This window comes from Danio rerio, chromosome 14 (genome assembly GCF_052040795.2).
Source record: "Danio rerio strain M-AB ecotype USA chromosome 14, GRCz13ab, whole genome shotgun sequence".
Taxonomy (NCBI): Eukaryota; Metazoa; Chordata; class Actinopteri; order Cypriniformes; family Danionidae; genus Danio; species Danio rerio.
Genome location: NC_141034.1, coordinates 39,700,205 through 39,720,048, shown reverse-complemented (window position 1 = coordinate 39,720,048; position 19,844 = coordinate 39,700,205). Strand labels below are relative to the sequence as shown.

Here is a 19,844-nt window from a genome sequence, read left to right as displayed (position 1 = left end):
AACTTATCCAGCATATGTTTTACACTGTGGATTCCCTTCCAGCTGCAACCCAGTACTTGGAAACATTCATACACACTCATTCACGCCAACATGGGGAGAAAATGCAAACTCCACACAGAAATGCCAACTGACCCACCCGAAACTCGAACTAGTAACGTTCTTGCTGTGAGGCAATAGTGCTAATCATTGAGCTACCCTCAGATTATTTCAATATTTATAAATAATGTGTTTATTAACTTTTTTTTTTATAAACTTAAATCCAAGTGCAAACCTACAAATTGCCAATAACAAGCCCAAATAGTGTGTGTGTGTGTGTGTGTGTGTGTGTGTGTGTGTGTGTGTGTGTGTGTGTGTGTGTGTAGCACCTTGCTTCATTGATGAACATGTATGTGTTGTTCCAGTGTGACAGCAGGTCAGTCGCCTCCACATCATACACTCGAATATTCATATAGGTGAAGCATTCTGGGAAAAAGTTGTCAATCTCCATGGTAACATTCAGGATGTAGCCCACACTATCAAAAACAAGTGTTTTTAATACATCTTCTGCATAAAACATAAAAATATGACTTTATTTAAAGGGGATATATGTAAGAAATAAGACATAAAATATTATGAATACCAACACAAACACAAATTTGCCAGCCGCAGTTTCTTTAATGGCTACTAAACTCTAACTAAATAAAAGAGGCTATATGTATAATTATTATAGTCCTAATAATCAACATACTTGTTCTTCTGTAGTTCTTCAAAGTTGGCAGCGTTCCATTCTGAACCCTGAAAAAAAAAAACTAATGGTTCAACATATCCACCTTTTTCTGCACATGACTACTGCATTTCAAAGTATGGGTTGCACTTCCTGTTTGGAGAGCTTTCATTCAAAAGAACTGAAACTGATCATTTTGTTTGATTTCTGGTGGGACAAATTGGCTTAATCATCACTCACCAAGTAAAGGTAGTCCAATATTCTGGAAGGTTTGTCCATCTGTGCCATTGTGACCATCATCTCGTTGTCAATATACTCCTTGTAGTCTTTCATGTCGATGCCTATTCTGGATTCCAGAGATGTTCGCACCTTCAAACACACACAAACACACACAGGGCTTGTAGCTCATTCATAGAGACTAATAACAGAGACCATAGGTCTGAGATACAGATTGCATTAAGTGGCATGTCACATGATATAATAATGCTTAAGAACATTTAATCAAGCTGCTGACTTGGTAACTGCCTGAATGTCATGCCACAGAGATTCTCTGGATAAGACAACAAGCTCAGACACATTAACACTGAGTGAGTTCTGGAGGAACGGGGTCTTTAAAAATGTGTCTTTAGACTGCTGTTCAGATGTATCGTAGGTCAGAAAGTTTTTTTTTTTGGAATGGAAATATATGCTGTATGTATTCAGAACAGACATGCTAAACAGGCAAGGTGACATTAAAGACTTTTAAAGAGTTCTAATAGGTTTGTATTTATTCACAAAATGATATTGTAAAATGTTAAATGTTTTTAAAGCAGCACAACTGAACTCAATATTCCAAATAGTAAATGCGAATTGAGCAGCAAACATGTATATTAGTGTGACCTCAGAAAGATTATGTGATACTTAATGCTGACAAATCTCAATTTTCCAATAATTAAAAAGAAATATATACAGTAAATACTTAAATGGAAACAATACGGAAGTTCATAATACTGCAGTATTTTTGGATGACTTTAAAGAGGCCACCATAAAGAAATCCTGTGCACACCTTTGAGTGAGCATTTTGAGTTTATTGCCATATCAGCTTCTCTGGCTATGTCATGGCAAAAAAAATACATAAATAAATTAAAAAAAGTTTACCACATTTTATGAATATCACTTTTCTATAATTGTACAAATATTTAAACAATTAAAAAGCCATCAACAGCAATAAATAATACACAAATAATCATAATGATAATATGGAATATTCAAATCTAAAAGTTTTTTTTTATATAAATATTGTACAATTTTACAAGGATTCACAATTAAAAAACATTTCATTTAAAGTCTCTCTAGATAAATGTTATTGTTTGATAACATAAAAATAGGGCATTCCACAAGAAGATGTTTAACAGTTTGATTTCCGTTGCAATAATGACCTTTAGGGGTTGTAAACATGTCTTAAGTAAAAAAATAAAAATAAAATAAAATAAATAAAAAAACGGATTTTCTTCCTATTTTAGGCACTGAGCACTCATTCCATTCAGAGCACTGATTTCTGCAGGTTTTTTAAAGTCAAATTTATGACTTTTAAATACCTTTTAAGACCAATGTTAATGACATTTCAGACTTTTATGGGGCTCAACACTATTAGGATATTTTTAGAAAAGGAATATATTATGAAAAGGAATAGAAAAGGAAAAGATTTTTACTATCCTAAAAAAAAAAAAAAAAAAAAAAAAAAAAAAATCTAATTTTGCACTTTTTTAACGTAACATTTCCAGGTCAATGTCCTCGCCAGAAATAAATGGAGAACTTTTAAATAAATATTATTGTAAGGAAAATAATTCAACTACATCAGTAAATAGAGTTAAAAATGTAACTATTTGTTAAAAGTTCTATTACGATGAACTGCTGGTGATCGAATGGTTTTGTCCTGAATAAGCAGCCTTTCATGGACATTGGAAAATTAAGACCTGTTTAAAATGAAATAAATCTGAAGGTGGGATTTTGCACTCCTTTATCTTTCTTGTTAGGGCTTGCACTCCTTTGAAAACCAAAAAACTATTTAGTAAAACTTCAAAATACTGAATTATTGAGGGATGGGCAACAAACCCAAAAATGTTTAGTTGTTATAATTATTAGTTATAAGAGATATATAATATACATAAAAACATACATATTAATGGCAATGTGTATGAGAGAGCTGTCGATTTAAGACCAGATGACTCCCAACACTTTACTTTCAATTTAGACATAACGAACAGTGCTAAGATGGGCATTTTGACACATAAGAGTGTATTTCACCACTGACGCACAATAAGACGCAAAAGTTAATTGAATTCAGTGTGTGCCACAGATGCCATTTGCCAGTCTCATTCGCAGTTTGGTGTGCTGTTACTGACTCATCAAACACATCCCGCATTTTCTTCACATTCATCTGTGTTTCTCTGCTGCTCTATAATATGTATTAGCAGTCCTGTGCTGCATGGGCATATTTACAGATAAACTGCACAGACAAATCTCCATCAATGGATATTATCATTGTCCAGTCCAACTGCACTTCTTTCGTTCTCCCAAACTACATTTTTTAAAAAGCACTATTCACTATTCACTATTAAACATATTATAGCAGCACATGTATAAAGCAGTAAACTTTTTTTTTTTACATTACTGAACCAAAAACATGATTTATGAAATAAATAGTACTTACCATCCAAACTAGAGTTGCACAATAATGGAATTCGATACCAATCGATACTGAAGTTTTAAAAATATCCATTTCCCGCTAACATTAGAGCGCTTTTGAGTATTCTTAAACAGCGCTGATTTGCCGTTGTGTTCACATGCTCAACAGAAATATATGATTGGCCGTGAAGGTCATCAGTTTATCGAACCTAACTCTGTTTACTGAGTGTAATCACAGAGACACTGGAGCGTTATAAAGCCGCAATTCATCAGCAGATCTCTCATATGTCAGCTTATAGACAAACTAGCTGATCGACGTGACTTTGAAACGCTCCAGTGTCTCTGTATCTGTGGTTACATTTAGTAAACAGCAGTGAGTTTGGTGAATCGATGACCTTTACGGCCAATCACAGTCATTTCTGTTGAGCACATAACCACAATGGCAAATCAGTGCGGTTTAAGAACGTGCTTGGTAGCGCTCAAATGTTAGCGGAAAATTGACGTTTTTAAAAGTTCAGTATCAATTGGTATCGAATTCCGGTATTGTGACAAGCCAAAAAAATGCTGAATTCATTTGTCCATTTGTGTTGAGACAACAAGGAATTAAATGAACGTATTAGTATTTACATATCTAAGTGGATTGAACCTAAAACAAATAAGTTGTCCCAAAAACCCCTTAAGAATTGTGTTGTTGCAGCTCATTTTAAATTAGTTTGAACATTCAATCCAAAAACATTTTGAGTGCACTTCTATTTAATTTGCTTCTCTTTTTATTCACTGTTTGCTCGTAGTCAGGTATAATAGGATCATAATATAATTGAATAATAATTCAAAAGTTTGCCCTTAAAAACAAGTGCATGATTAAGATTTTGCTTCTCAAAAGTAAGCACTTGCTCTTGATCACCTTAACAAAACAAATCAGTTTTTTTTTTCCAAAATTTTCCCTACGTCAACTTGATCAAAGTAACATGTTTGCAAATCCTCCACCAGCTGGGGAAGAAACGGCTGCTTGTGTCAGCTGACCAATAAGGGCAGTTGGCTTATAAAAGGAAAGGGTTTACAAATTGTAAGCTCCAAGTAAATTCAAATGAACCGGAAATATTTGTAACGTGATTTGCATACTCAGAAAATGACAATAGCTGTGTCTCATTTCAGGCGAGTCCTTCGAAGTCCTCACAAGCAGCACCGAGCATTTTGAAATGAGACAACCAGATCTCGTCACCAGGCAACCATAAGAGTTGCCGTTAATAAGCGATAATAAATCTGTAATGACTTTTTTTCAGTGATTTTAAAACTTATTTTAAGCAATGTGAAGGGAAAACAAGGTTTGAAGTAGCTGGAGATAATTCCTTAGATCCATTCATGTACACATAAAAATGTAAACTGTCTATAAAACCACTTTTTAGTAAGACACGTCCAATTCTTTTTTGTTTTACATGTGTTTAGATAAGGGGCGAGGCAGTGGCGCAGTGGGTAGCACGTTCGCCTCACAGCAAGAAGGTCGCAAGTTTGCATGTTCTCCCTGCCTTCGCATGGGTTTCCTCCGAGTGCTCCGGTTTCCCCCACAGTCCAAAGACATGCAGTACAGGTGAACTGGGTAGGCTAAATTGTCCGTAGTGTATGAAAGTCTGTGTGAGAATGTGTGTGTGGATGTTTCCCAGAGATGGGTTGCGGCTGTAAGGGCATCCGCTGAGTAAAAACTTGCTGGATAATTTGCCGGTTCATTCCGCTGTGGCGACCCCGGATTAATAAAGGGACTAAGCCGACAAGAAAATGAATGAATGAATGAATGTGTTTAGATATCCAAGTCAAATAAACCTAATTCATACATTTAATCCAGAGTTTTCTTTAAAAAAGGTCTTGCTGTTATGAGTGCGCAATGAATCTTGGGATGTTCAAGGCTGCAAAGGATTCACCGGTTGTGTCCTTCATTACCTCAGAAATAAAGAACGCATTGTGAGGCTGCATACGAAAGAGCCTTTGAATTTTTATTAAAAATGAAACCTGCGATGACACTGCTCCCTTCGAATGGATCATTTGGAAGATGCAGCCTCTGAAATGAGGCTAACAATGTTTTCAGACCTTAGTTGTAATCAAAAGAAATTTATTTATAAACTTATTACGAGAGGATCACATGCTTGTGATTGACACGGCTGGTCCCGCATTAGCTAACATATGATTCACCAATCAGACGATTCTTAACTTAGTATAAATAACCAAAGTGTCTTGCCTAGAGCCCGGCTCACACTGAGATTTCAGCCACTATTTTGTCATCGGAGACAAATTTGGGAAATCCTAAAAGATTCCAGAAATCCTTGGCTAAAATCTGTGATTTTTGATTGGTGGTTTGACATGTTCACAGACAGCCACTTAGTGCTCGTTGTGATCAGATTTTCCTTCCGATGAAGTTCTGGCAGTGTCAGAAGTTTTGAGACACTTTCACGCAGCGTAACAACAGCTGGGATGAGCGTCAATGCAAGAACCAATCGGAGCTCCATATTCGATGACGCATTCCATATAGCAATTTAGATGACTGCGGGGAAATGTCAAAACAGTTTTTTTCTTCCTGGTTTTATTATTAAGACACGCCATGTGCAAAATTGCTGCTACAGATTTGTTTACGTTTACCGTGAGGAATCATTTCAGAATGCGGGACAGTGAAAAAGTCACAGGTGGATGACGTCAAACTCCGGGAGAGTTTTCTTCCGTGTTTGGCGCATCTTCATTGTCATTCAGTCTGACTTTATGACAGCTGAGATCTTGCAGTGTGACATGGGAGCCATGTTTGTGCAGTCTGACATGCTATAATCATTCAGAATTATAAAAAAGCTCACTGTGTGAGCCAGCCTTTAGTCATCTTCGGCATGACTCCCTCTCCCCCTCTTTTCCCCTATAGGGCAGCACGGCAGCCCTATGGCTAGCACTGTTGCCTCACATCAAGCATGTCTCTGGTTCGAGTCTTTACCCGACCAGTTGACATTTCTGTATGGAGTTCATGTTCTCCCAGTCCTCGTGTGGGTTTTCCCCAGGTTCCTCCCACAGTCCAAAACATGAGACATAAGTAAATTGACTAAACCAAATCAGCACCATACATGAATTTCAACCAGCAGAATATCCTCATAGCAATCCTAAACCAGCGGTGGGGGGTTCTTGAAATGTACCCAACTCTGCTCTCGCACTGCAAAAGGGAGGGAGCCCCGGGCTCGAGGATCTTATGAGCTCAGGGCTTTCTCCTGGGACAGCATGCCAAATAAGCTTTATTACCAATCATCAGCTATGTATGAACTCTTGAAACCTGTTTTAGGGGACTACTATGTGATGAGTAATAATAATAATAATAATATAAGTATGAGTGATGAGTAATAATAATAAAAACAATAATAATAATAATAATAATAATAATAATAATAATGATAATAAATGGCTTAAAAATAATTAACTGATTAAAATAAAGTCAAAAGAAACCCTCCTCTCTTTTATTACCTGCTTTGAAGTAATGTTTTCCAAGTCCTCAGTCCTCATGATATCTCGAAGCTGGGCCTTGATCTCCCTCTCCACTGACTCTCTGTTCGACGATGATCTTCCACCAGTGTCTTTCCTCACCGACTCCAGGCCAGTCATAGCCCCCCATTCATTAAGGCAGAGCTGGTCAGATTCCACATTCTGTTTGTAAAACTGTGCCCACTCGAGGCCACTGCTGGGTATAACAGCCCCACGCACGGCCCGTTCACAACAGCCATGCAGTGCCTGCAGAACTGACCTTCAGAAAAAGGAGAGCAACATAGGGCAGAGAGTTGTGAACAAGCAATCGACAAACCACAAACACATTTGAAAGTCAGAGAGCACATCTGAAAAGCTTCTGTCTAGCAGTGCGCATGAGCTGGATGACTAAAAATCTGAAAAAAATAAAAATAAAATAAATAAATAAATAAACACTTAAAAAGGTGGCTTAGTGAAGTTTATTTATAAACACATTTCGAGAGGATCACATGCTTATGATTGTTCACAGCTGTTCCAACTTTAGCTAATGACTTATTATCCCCGTGGTCGCATGGGTTTTACCCGGGTCCTCCGGTTTCCTCCCACAGTTCAAAACAAGCCCCCTAAACAATTAATCCAAAATATTTTAGCCAAACTTTGAGTACATCTTCTCAGCATCCATATCTGACACTTAGCTACAATAAGCAGGAGGGGGAGTCATCGAGATCTACTTGAGCTCAAACTCCCCTCTCGCCTTGCAACGGGAGGGCGCCCAGGGCTTGAGGATCTTATAAACTCAAGGCTCTCTCCCGGGACAGCACGCCAAACTAGCTTTATTAACAATCGTCAGCTACTGTAATTGTGAACTCTTGAAAAAGGGGTAGTTCACTCAAAATCAGTGGTGTAAAGTAACAAATAACAAATATTTAAATTACTGCAATCGAGTAGTCTTTCTCAGGAATTGTAATTTACCAAGTAGTTTTAAAAATGTGCACTTTTACTTTCCCTTGAGTACATTTTTAGTTCAGTATCGCTACTTTTACTCCACTACTTTCCTTCAACCTGCAGGCACTGCTACATATTTTCCTGTCTAAAAGGATTAGAAAAATCAGTCCTTTGACTCCGGTCCAATCAAAAAATAAATAAATAAATAAATAAATAAAAAATAAAAATCGCACGTAGAAATGAAAATCTAATCATAATGAACTACAATACCTCAAGACATGGGCGATTTATAATTTCAACAAACTGTTTGGAAGCATGAAAGTGTCCAAGAAAATGTCCAAAATCTTTACACACATTTCCCAGAGACCGTTTAGATCAGGGGTGTCCAAACTCGGTTCTGGAGGGCCGGTGTCCTGCAGATTTTAGCTCCAACTTGCCTCAACACACCAGCAAGGATGTTTCTAGAAAGCCTAGTAAGAGCTTGATTAGCTAGCCCAGGTGGGTATAATTGGGGTTGGAACTAAACTTTGCAGGACACTGGCCCTCAAGGACAGAGTTTGGACATGCCTGGTTTAGATGCATGTCACTGATGAAAAGATGACGGATGTTTACTGAATGATGACCGAAATTGCCTTAAACATCCAGCAGGGACATCCAGTTTGGAAATGAATATCAGGTTGACGTCAGAACTCAATGGGCCCGTTTCAGTAAGGAGGTTCAAACAACTCGGAGTTTAAACTTGAACTCTGAGTTGATTTACCGAGAGATTAAAAACTCTGAGTTTTCGGTTTCAGAACAGCTGATCTGAGTTGGTTCAATCAACTTTGAGTAGACCAACTCAGAGTTAAGCGCGCGCACCGTGACTATAAAAAGGCATTATCAATGGAGTGCAGACATTACGAGTGACTGCGGCAACATCTTAAAAAAAAGAGATCAGCATTGCTTTTTCAAGCTGAACTTGATGTTCTCATGCAAAGTTATAGCAAATATGAGTGTATATATTTAAAATGAAGCAACCATCAGTGAAACAGAAACAGCGAGGGAAAACAGCTGCTCAAGTTAATGCGTAAATTTTTAATTTTAAGTATTTAAACATTTTAAGTATAATAAAATAAGTAATGTGTGACGTTTATACTTTTTTCTAAACTTTTATACACTTTTATCAGTTTTAATAGATTTAACAGCGCACTTGTTGTGTGTCTGCCTTTTTATTGATCAAGTGATAGAGGTTGATATAACATTAAGAAGGTAAGCAGTAATAAAATAATTTAGACAGAATAATAATCCCATTAATCTAGTAACAGTGCATGTCAAAGGTTAAGCTAATTATTTATGGAAAAAAAAGGACAAGCCTCGTACGTGACTTTGTTCTGTGTGTGACAAAAATGTAGGCAATAGCTGTGTTTTCATCAAAATATAGGCTATTACATAAATTTGTGCAAAACTGGAATAATGCCTAAAATAAAGCAGCGTTTTTATCCAAAGAGTCGAAGAGAACACAATCGTCACTTCCTGATTAACTTGCGCCAAATATCAACAGTAAAAACAGAATTTACTGCGGCAGAAGAAGCTGCATCAATGATTTTTTTATTTAATTAATGTACCTGGGCCTCAGAAGAAGCCAGACGCGGAGATCTTGACACGCTCCAGACGCTCTGAGGTAATTAATAATATACACTAATAATGAAACAGTAAAGGCATTTTAGATTGACTAAAACACCATTTAAGATGTTCTGCAGTGTGCTCAGTCTGCTGGTTTGTTTTTTCACACACATTTTTATCATCATCTCTAACAAACTATTTTTTAATGTACATACTGTAATTTAAGTGCACTTTGTAGTTTATGTGCATCTTATCAAATAAATGTTTAACCCACTCAGTTATGCACTTGTTATATTATGCGTATTTTCAAAAGTTATGTGAATCATGACGTTTCCATCAATCTTTTTTATGCACATCTCCAAAATGAGCTCTAAAATAGGTGTGTGGAAATGTAAGACTAATGCGAGAAATGCCGCTTCATTTTTAAAAAAGGGGAGGAGACCGACAGAAACTCAGAGTTTAGAGAATAAAACCTGCTCCGGACCAGGTTAGATTCACAGAGTAAGTTACCACGGTAACGGACTCTGAGTTAAAGTTAACTCTCTTTTAGAAACAGGCTTGACTTAACCTGCTTTCTCGAGTTTAACAAACCTGCCATTTTGAAACGGAAAACCCAGAGTTTCTCTCATTTCAGGGTTAAACTACTCTGAGTTTTCACTTAACCTGCTTTCTGAAACAGGCCCCAGATCAGATTAATGTCAATGTTCAACATACATCCTAAAATCAACCAAATATCAACGTCTAATAATGTTATAGCTTGACGTTGTGTGGACGTTACCACTAAGATGTCTATCAGATGTTAGACTTTGGCTGCCAGACCTGATGAATAAATGTCAGTATTTGACGTCAATATGACGTTGGTTTACGATTGGATACACTGGATTTTGATCACTTTACAACATGTCCAAATGTCAAATGATGTCAATATTTGGTTGATTTTAGGTCATCAAAATAACGTTGCCCTTAGACTCTGGTGAGAAATTGAACTTTGGTCACCTTAAGTAAAACCTAAATCTAACCTAACATTAACGTCTTTTGATGTTATGTGCCTTGGCAATAACTAAATGCACTACAGAATGTTACGTTTACACACATCCATAAATTAGATGTAAATGCATCAGCTTTTTACAGTGTAATACCAACTATATTCACTCATACTTTGAGTAATATTTACAACAGAAACTTTTACTCTACTAGCACTTCATTTTTAGGCAAGTAATGGTACTTTTACTTATGTATGATTTTTCAGTACTCTTTAAACCACTGCTCAAAATTGAAAATTTATTCAGCCTAAAGATGTTCCATCCTATATGGATTTCTTGAGCAAAATAAAAAGGTATTTTGAAGAATTTCGGCTTCCAGAAAGTTGATGGTACAAATTCAACTGGCAAGCAAAAAATATATAAAAATATCTTGTGTTCAATAAAAGAATGAAACTCATACAGGTTTTGAACTTGAGTAATTGGTAAATACATTTTCATTTTTGGGTAAACTCTCTCTTTACTAACATTAAATACTTACAAAATCATTTATTTACTATCTAACATGTTACTTTGGAAAATTCCTACATTTACTGCTAATGAGTTTTGCTCAAGGTTATTTGTAGGTTGATGGGGTTAACAGTATAACCACTGTTAACTCTAGTGTGCTGTTGGGTGGTTTTCATCCACTCTGGAGTGATTTTGAGACTTAATTTGGCCATAACGTTCTTTGTGTTTTAGCAAATGGCATTATTTTTCGTGACAAATCCTATTTTGACACATATTTTGAGAAAATGCTTTGAACTTTTTCAAAAACTCAAAAATACCCTCTGGGCAAATTTACCACCCTTTCATTATGTTAGTGGCTGTTTTTGCACCCTTGACTTCCATTATAACAACAGTTTTTGATTGCAAAGCAATGCCAGCATATTATTCTGTATTCTTGATTGATGGTGGTTTTCCCAGTTGGGAAGAGGTAAATTTGCCTCTCTTTTTTGTCGATCATCAGTTACCATGCAAAAAAAGCTTAATTTCTGGTTTTTATATGTAGTATAGTGTGTGTGTGTGTGTGTGTGTGTGTGTGTGTGTGTGTGTGTGTGTGTGTGTGAGAGAGAGAGAGAGAGAGAGAGAGACACCTTTGCACACTTACCTTGACATGTCTGAGAAAGTCTAAATAAACAGCTCAGCTCTCAGAACATAGTAATGCACTGACACTTTAACTGGCCTATCTAAATGGTTAATGGTGCCAATTGATCAATAGTGAAAATTGCACATTTTACCACTTCTCAACAGGGAAAACCACCAGCAATCAAGAATGCTTGATACTATGCTGGCATTGCTTTGCGAGCAAAAAATGTCCTTATAATGGAAGTCAATGGGGTAAAACAGCCACTAACATAACGAAAGAGTGGTCAATTTGAACAATGCACAAGGGTTAATTAAATGATTCAGTACTTTAAATTTAAGCACAGTTATGCAATTACAGAAATGTCATTATGTCTGGATTTATAGTTAACTGTTTGCAGAATTAAACAAAAAGTAAATCTCTCACACATATGCCTAGAAAATCCAATGCATCAAAAAATGCAAAAAAAAAGTCACTAAATAGTTTCCATACCTTACATAAATAATCAGCAAACTATTTCAAACGAGCAAGTACATAGCATTTAAAACCACCTAAGAACCAATAAGAAAAATAATGAATTAAAAAAAACAGCACTTTAACTGAAAACAAATGTAAGTGTGTGTGTCAAAGTCACACTGCATATCAGTCTAGTTTGAGGAAACTGGCTGTTTCTTCAGCGTTTCCTGCTTTGACGCTTACCACATCGTCTGAATGGACACAGGCTTGAAAATTCGTGTCACTTCTGCAGATGTCACACTGAAACCTCTGTAAGAGAACGAGCAAAACCAACTGTCAGAAAAGCAGAACTCTGGAGTTGAGGCTTTACAGTGCAAAAACTTCTGCAGAAATGTGCAGAAAACATAGAAATGTTCTTTGAAGGACAGTCATTATGTTTTATTTTACATGAACTGACAGCTACCTTTACTTTGAAAACCACATCAAATCTTTCTGTTGTTTCTGTCAAAGTTGGTTTTGATAATAAGATACTGATATCAAGACTACAGTTTCATAGTATTAAAGTTAAGATTGCTCACAGTTTTTTTTTTCTTAGCTGTTAAAATTCTATTATTTATTCTTTCTGGCCTTACCCATCTCCATCTAGGTAAACTTGTGTGTCACTCCATATTGGCAAGACAAGGCCAATGGTGCACTCATCACTGTAAAAAAGTAAGAGAAAACTAAGTTAGGTTCCTGTTTAGAAGTATAGTTCACTCAAAATGAAACATGTTTACTCCTACTGAATGCAAAATCATTTGACTTTCTTCTGTGAAACATTAAACAAGAGATTTGAGGAAATGCCAATGTGCTTTTTCCCCCCATTGGAAGTCAATGGTTACCAAAGTTATAATATGAGGGGGAAAACGGAAGAGGGCAAGTAAACTATGATAGAATTTAATTTCTGTTTAAACAATCTCTTTAAATCTGTAGCCAGGGTTTCTGCAGGTTCACTAAGTCAAATTTAAGACCATGAACAATGAAATTTCAGAATTATATAGGGCTAGAGGCTAAGGATTATTTAATGATTTAAGGATTATTATTTAATAAATATTCATTTTATAAACGGATATTGAAAAACGAGCCATTTTTTGATTTTCGTTTAAAATTAAAAAATGAATATTAAAATACGAGGTGTTTTTCTTTTTCATGGTGATAAACAGGAAAAGCAAAATTAAAAAATGTTTTTTTTTTTTTTAATAAAAAAATTAAACAACCAGAAAACAAAAATGAATAAAAACTTGTTTTTTATATTTCGAAACCAGATTCATTCACATACAAACATACAAACATACATACATACATACGCTTATTGCTTATGATGCCTATGATCGTGTTTTTTGAAACATGCTGTGTATCATAATAAACAATTAATTATGTTTATTTTTATACTCAAACTAGAATGTGGAGAGATGACTTGTTAAAATGTTCAATGATTATAAACAAATGTGCAATGTTACTTTTACTCCTGAAGTGGAAGTGATTTTAACACAAAACTTTTTTTTCAGAAAACTGTTCAGTAAAGCAAAGCAAATAATTCATATATCGTCAAATATGTTGTTCCATTAAAAATGCTGCCATGTAAAAAAAAAATAATAAATATAATATTCAATTCAGTGCATCTTTAGTTAGAATAGCACTTTTACAATGTAGATCATGTCAAAGCAGCTTCACATAGAAGATTATAGTGAATTAAAACGGTGTCAGCCCAGTTTTCGGTGTCGAGTTCAGTTCAGTGTGGTTTAATATTCACTGCGAAGAGTTCAAACGAATCAGCTCCATGAACCATGCAAGCCAGTGGCAACAGCGGCGAGGGAAAAAACTTCATCAATTGGCGAAAGTGAAAAATTATATGTAAATATATGTATAAAAAAAAAAAAATTATATATATATATATATATATATATATATATATATATATATATATATATATATATATATATATATATATATATATATATATATATATGTGGTTCGAAATATAAAAACAAACATTTATTCATTTTTGTTTTCTAGTGATGTTATTTTTTGTTATTTGAAATAAGAAAAATGAAAATCAAATCATGGAGTTGAATGCAGTGCTTCTTGTACGATCTGAGACCCACTTCATATTGTATATCTAACAGGCAGTGAAGATCACAGATTTTGAATGAAATCAGATCTTAAACATGACTATTATGTATTGGAAAGACCTCGGGCTGCCTGGCTGAAAATGAAAAATCTGTGTGTGTCATTTCTTTGCCACATATTTTAAATAATGTGTCAAAACAAGAAGAACTTAGTAGTATACATACATTTTTGTTCAACATAACTTAAAAAAACCTCTTAAAAAAATAAAATATTGTTTGCACAACAGACTACAGTTACAATATTAGTTATGAGTAGTTTTGCTAAAAGTTTTACCAAGATGTGCTGTTGGTGATAAGACCCTTTAAAATGATTTAAGACCAACAAGACAATATATTTTAGCGAATTTAAGACTTTAAGATGCTGCGGATACCCTGGTAACTAAACACTTTGAGAAAAAATTGTCATATAACTGCTTACTATATTCCAAAAACAAAAAAAAAAAAAAATAAAAATAAACAGGTACGTCATTTAACTGAACTATTAACTTTTATTTAATTGGAAATAAATCCAGAATTATAATGACACAACAATGTTATTTATAAAAGATATGCTACCTGTTTAAGCTTGGAAAGTCCATGCCAAGTAGCAGGCTCTCTTCTTTATTGTCAAGTGTACCAATTATAAGCAAATATCGGACTCGGACTGGCCTCGCTGACTCCAGACGCACAGCCTGAAACAGAAAGTCAGAATTAATATGACAGAGGTCTGAACTGGATCCGTTAAAAATCATTCTAAATGGCTAGATAATTCAATCTCAAAATAGAACTCATGTAGGGCTATGTTAAGACATTCTGTTGTTTAGTACAGTGATTCTCAACCACGTGCATCCTTAACAAAAAAACAACAACCGATTCCGATCATCAGCTCATTAGCAGAGATTGAAATGTAATGGGTGTGACAGACAAAGGACACATCCAAAACAAGCAGTGCTAGTGGTCCTTCAGGAACATGGTTGAGAAACACTCGTTTAGTACACAGATTTACATACTGAATTATATCTGTGTTTGCATTTGCTCATGTATAAAGTCAAATGGCAACACTTTACAATATGGTTCCATTAGTATATGTTGGTTAACGCATTAACAAACAGATTAGCAACAGCATTTGTTCATTTTTGTTAAGCAAGTTATTGCTATTGAAATTGAAAGAACCACCTCCCTAAAGCACATTGCAGAACATTTGTTGCTAGTTATGCTAATCATATTACCAGACAAACATAGACGGTAAATGCAAGAATGAACACTTGTATTAATTCTTCTGAAACAAGCAATAGTTTAGTCACATGAATAAAAAGGCGTAAGGTAGCAGTACATTCGCATACACTGAGCCAAACATTACATTAATTAGGGCTGCACAATATATTTCAGCATCGATATCGCAATGTGCAAATCTGCAATAGTCATGTCACAGGATGTCAAGCAATTTCAAGTGTAGTTAAACCATTTGGACCAAGAATATTTTTGCCACTTTACCAAAATTAATTGTGTTTATTTATATGATAATTATATCATGGTATTTTATATTTGATTATTGAATTTCTGTAGGTCAATACTGTCAATACTGACAATATGATTGAGATATACATACATTCATTCATACATTCTATTTACAACAGTTCTGTCTGGTTCTCAAATCTGATTGGCTGATAGCCATGCTATACTCTGCAATATCAGAACATCAGTATTAGCAATTCAATAAACTCACTACAGTTAGACCAATATTGCTGCTGTTGGACAACATATTGAACTTGAGAGTCTTTTAGGCAAGAATGTAGTTGTTTAGATCGCAACTATGCAGTTTATTCATAAGGATAGTGCCTATTTTAAATATTTTTAAATTCTGAGATACAGAGCGTCGGAATCCATCAGCCTGTCATAAAGCAGAATAAAGATGGTTGACGTTCAGCCATAAGATGGCGACAGAGACCACATAATAAGCCCTTAGAGGAGAAAAGATTGGTGTATTTTCAAACTACAGCTGATCAAATCACTATAAAATTGGTAAGTGATTTTTAAAGTCGATCTCTCTCTCTCTCTGTATGTTGTAGTGTTGTATTTGTACCATGTAAATGTATTGTATTGAGTGTGACATGGGACTCTCATATCAGGAATGTATGTATTTTGTGTTGGCCACTCTTTGTAAAACCCCGAGTTACTTTTTGCTTGGCCATCTTTTTGTTTCTAATGAGTCTCCTGTTTTAGTTACTGTAAACCAGTTCAGTAAAAAGAAAGAAAGAAGAAATGGCCGCATATGTTTAACATTTTTCCTTATCGCAAACATACCAGTAATCTGGTAGTGATTGTGTCACTTTGGCTTTTTTGGGGTAATTATTGTGAAATCACAATTGCAAAAGAGAAATATTAGGAAAAGTCTCTAGATTGATGGCATTCCCCTTTTTTGTCATCACTTTAGACATTACACTAGAGAATCATTCAAATACTAGCTCCAAAATGATGTTGGTGAATTAGTAAGGTTTCTGCTGTTCTGGCGTCAGCTGCAGATGTGAATGAATGGCAGAAGAAAGTAGTCCCTCTTACGATAGGATTTTTAGACTTGTGTTTGATTTTATATACATATATATATATATTTTATATGCCGTCGAACTGTCGTATAAATGCAATTTCACACAAGTAGCAGTAGTGCGATTTGGCTGTATATCATCACCAGTGGGACACTAACCCACCCCTTACACCAGTGTTGATATACAGCCACATCGCACATCATTGTATAACAGTAGCTTGCTCTGTAGACAATAGAAAAAAATATTGTCTAAGAGGGATTGACCGTAAAATGTTTTTCAAATTTTTTTTAACTGTTTTTATTCTATACGAAATAAAACAAATTAGACTCTACAGAGGAAAAACTATTATAGGAAATACTGTGAAAAATTCCTTGCTCTGATAGACATCTTTTGGGAAGTATGTGAAATAGCGAAAAAATTAAAATAAATAAATTTAAAAAAAAAACATTTCACAGGAGGGCGAATAATTTTAAACCATTTAAAAAAATTAAAAAAAAAATCCTTCTAAACAATGCAAAATTAGACATTCTTTGCAAATAGAGTCATCTAGTGAAAATATTCATACTGAAATATATTGTGCAGCTCTATTTGTGATTATAAAAAATTTTATCTATATTATATTCAGATTTTTTTATGGATTGTTTCACGCATTATTTTACCACTTTTCTAGACTTTAATATAATCATATTTCTAGATTTATATTTGAGTGTGTAGGTTTGTCTTGTGCCATCCTCACCAGTTTGACTGTGTCTTCAGGTCGCAGTAATGAAATCATTGCATGCAAATGTCTGCGTTGAGTGTCAGAAGCTTGGCCTCCGTGCCGAGGACCCAGACGAGGGGATACGGTTTCTTCTTGTAATCCCTCTCTCTCTTCCTCTTCCACCAGGAGCACGGCCCCTTTAACCAGGGCGAAACTTTCTCTGGTGCGCAGAAATTAAAGATTAATCAGTTAACCATTTCTGGATGAAATACGCATGCATGATTAAAGAGCTACAATCAAACGCTCACCTTTTCTGAAGTCTTCCTCGTCTGGGGATAGGCTCGTCCTTGAAAATAAAATGACAGCAGATTAAATTAGGAACATTAAAACTCTTAAGATTTACCCAGAGAATGGTGATGTTACAAATGTGTGGTGGGTGAACGGATTATGTGATGCACTTCAATTGCAAACAAACACTTGTTTGTTTTCTACTGGACTGAATCGGTTGGATCATCTGACTCTATGTGTGCCGCACAAAAGCAAAGCTGGATAAAAGCTTGCACCTGGGAAGGGCTTGTCAGCCTTTTTTCTCACCCATAACCCACTCTGAGATGAGTGATTGGGATGAAAATAGAAAAAAAGGAACCCGGATATACAATGACAGTGCATTTTGACCCCAAAAAAATAGTCAAGTGTAATGCAGCAGCAGTATGATAAGACACTGAGGAAGCACATACTGAAGGCGATAAAGTGAGAAACAGATAGCAAGACAGAGAAGGACACCGAAGAGGCTGTTATCAGTGCTTCTATGGAATGAAAGAGGAGACAGTAACATTACCTGTTATGTGACTGACGTGTCCAGACAGAGACAAGAAGAAACAGAAGAAAGAGAGGGTGGAAGAGGAGGGCCATTGAGGTTTTAGGTTAAACCAACTGCGAGGCTTTACTCAAAATAGTTACAGAAGAAGAAGATAGACATAGTATGCATGGGTTATGGGTGGGAAAAGGAATGTTGTGCTAGATAAATGAATACAAACCCAGACAATCAACATAAATAGAAAACGATTAAAAGACATTGTCCAAATTCCCTCAAAATATGGAAGTTATTCATTTTAGGGCCTTATTTTTGGAGCGGTGTGAAATGGATTTCATATTCAGTTTCACAGCACGTTTTGGAAAGCCACATAGAAGACATTCCTCCTAATTATACATTAATTTGCGTACAGAAAACGGTTTAGGGTAACATAGAGAGAGTGGGAGGAAGGTGAAGGAATGTGCGGAGAACTTGACGTTGACGCGCAAACATTGGAGAATTGCATTCTGCAGTATTTTGGAAAAGCATTGCATTATCAGATGGAATAAAACTCACCGGTGTTGTGCAAATAGACGGCGCTCTGTGCAGAGTCAGCAAAGCCATTCCACAGCCGGTTATCCTGCTTTAACACCGGCAGATGAGTTAAAGCAGCTCAACTGTTGACTAAATTGAAAAGACACAAAAAAAAAATGGAGGGGGAAAATGATGAATTGATAGTTGGTACCACATTTAAAGATGCAATACTGAATCAAATGCACAATACAACTAGTATAGAACACCCTCTTAGATTCTATTATTAACATCCACAAATGGGTTTGGGGATATGTAAATAAATAAAATCACTTTCTACATGACGCCATTGTTTGTTGGTAAGGTTTGTTTTATATATAGATTTAAAAAAAGGCCTGGCTAATTTGAGATCATACATTATACAAATTCACAAAGTGTAGGCAAAAAGTGGATGAATCATCTACAAACTACATGATGCCATAGGAGAGAATTTGTAAAAAGGCAGTGAAGTGGTGCGTCATTATGTAAAAGTAACAGTTGATCAAGTAACAGTAACAAATTGGCAGATCTAATACTTTCAGATTACATTCACACTACTTTATTTTTCAAATAAGTACTTGAGGCATTTTTGGACACATTCTTATATTACATGCATTCAGTTCTATATTTCTAAAATTTTATCAAAATAAAAAAAGGATGAAAATAGTAATACATAACGTTTAATTCACAGTGAAAATATGACAATATGGCATTTGATTTGATTGTTAGACTGAAATTGTTAGAAATGTTAAGTCATAATGGTCTGCCCTCTGTACTGGAACAGGACAAATCCTAATTTTAAGGGTATAATATAATATAATATAATATAATATAATATAATATAATATAATATAATAATATAAAATTAGATAATAATTATATTATTAGATAGATAGATAGATTGCATTCTGTACCACATTTCTAAAATTTAATCAAATTTAAATAAAAAGAATGGAAAATAATACTTAATGTATCTTTTTTTTAATTCACAATTAAAATATGACAATAGCATTTGATTGTTAGATTGATTTTGATTGTTAGAACTGTTAAATCAAGACAGACAGACAGACAGACAGACAGACAGAATCACCTTCATTGTCATGTCATTTTTTTGTGGTTAAGATTTGTTTTT

At 35.1% G+C, this 19,844-nt stretch overlaps 1 protein-coding gene across 3 annotated transcripts in view; it reads right to left on the bottom strand.

The window, feature by feature from the left end:
• Nucleotides 1-19,844, bottom strand: part of si:ch211-203d1.3 — a 31,779-nt gene that overhangs the window by 10,572 nt on the left and 1,363 nt on the right. For all 3 annotated transcript variants that reach the window (XM_087281809.1, XM_087281808.1, XM_087281810.1), the window contains exons 2-11: nt 18,719-18,826; nt 17,658-17,695; nt 17,386-17,569; nt 14,683-14,798; nt 12,592-12,660; nt 12,203-12,268; nt 6,854-7,130; nt 944-1,072; nt 728-774; nt 366-512 (exon numbers count right to left, since the gene is read on the bottom strand). In XM_087281809.1, the coding sequence (XP_087137935.1) occupies nt 366-512; nt 728-774; nt 944-1,072; nt 6,854-7,130; nt 12,203-12,268; nt 12,592-12,660; nt 14,683-14,798; nt 17,386-17,569; nt 17,658-17,695; nt 18,719-18,766 (1,121 nt within the window). In that variant the 5' untranslated portion in view covers nt 18,767-18,826. The remainder of the gene's footprint in view (nt 1-365; nt 513-727; nt 775-943; nt 1,073-6,853; nt 7,131-12,202; nt 12,269-12,591; nt 12,661-14,682; nt 14,799-17,385; nt 17,570-17,657; nt 17,696-18,718; nt 18,827-19,844) is intronic.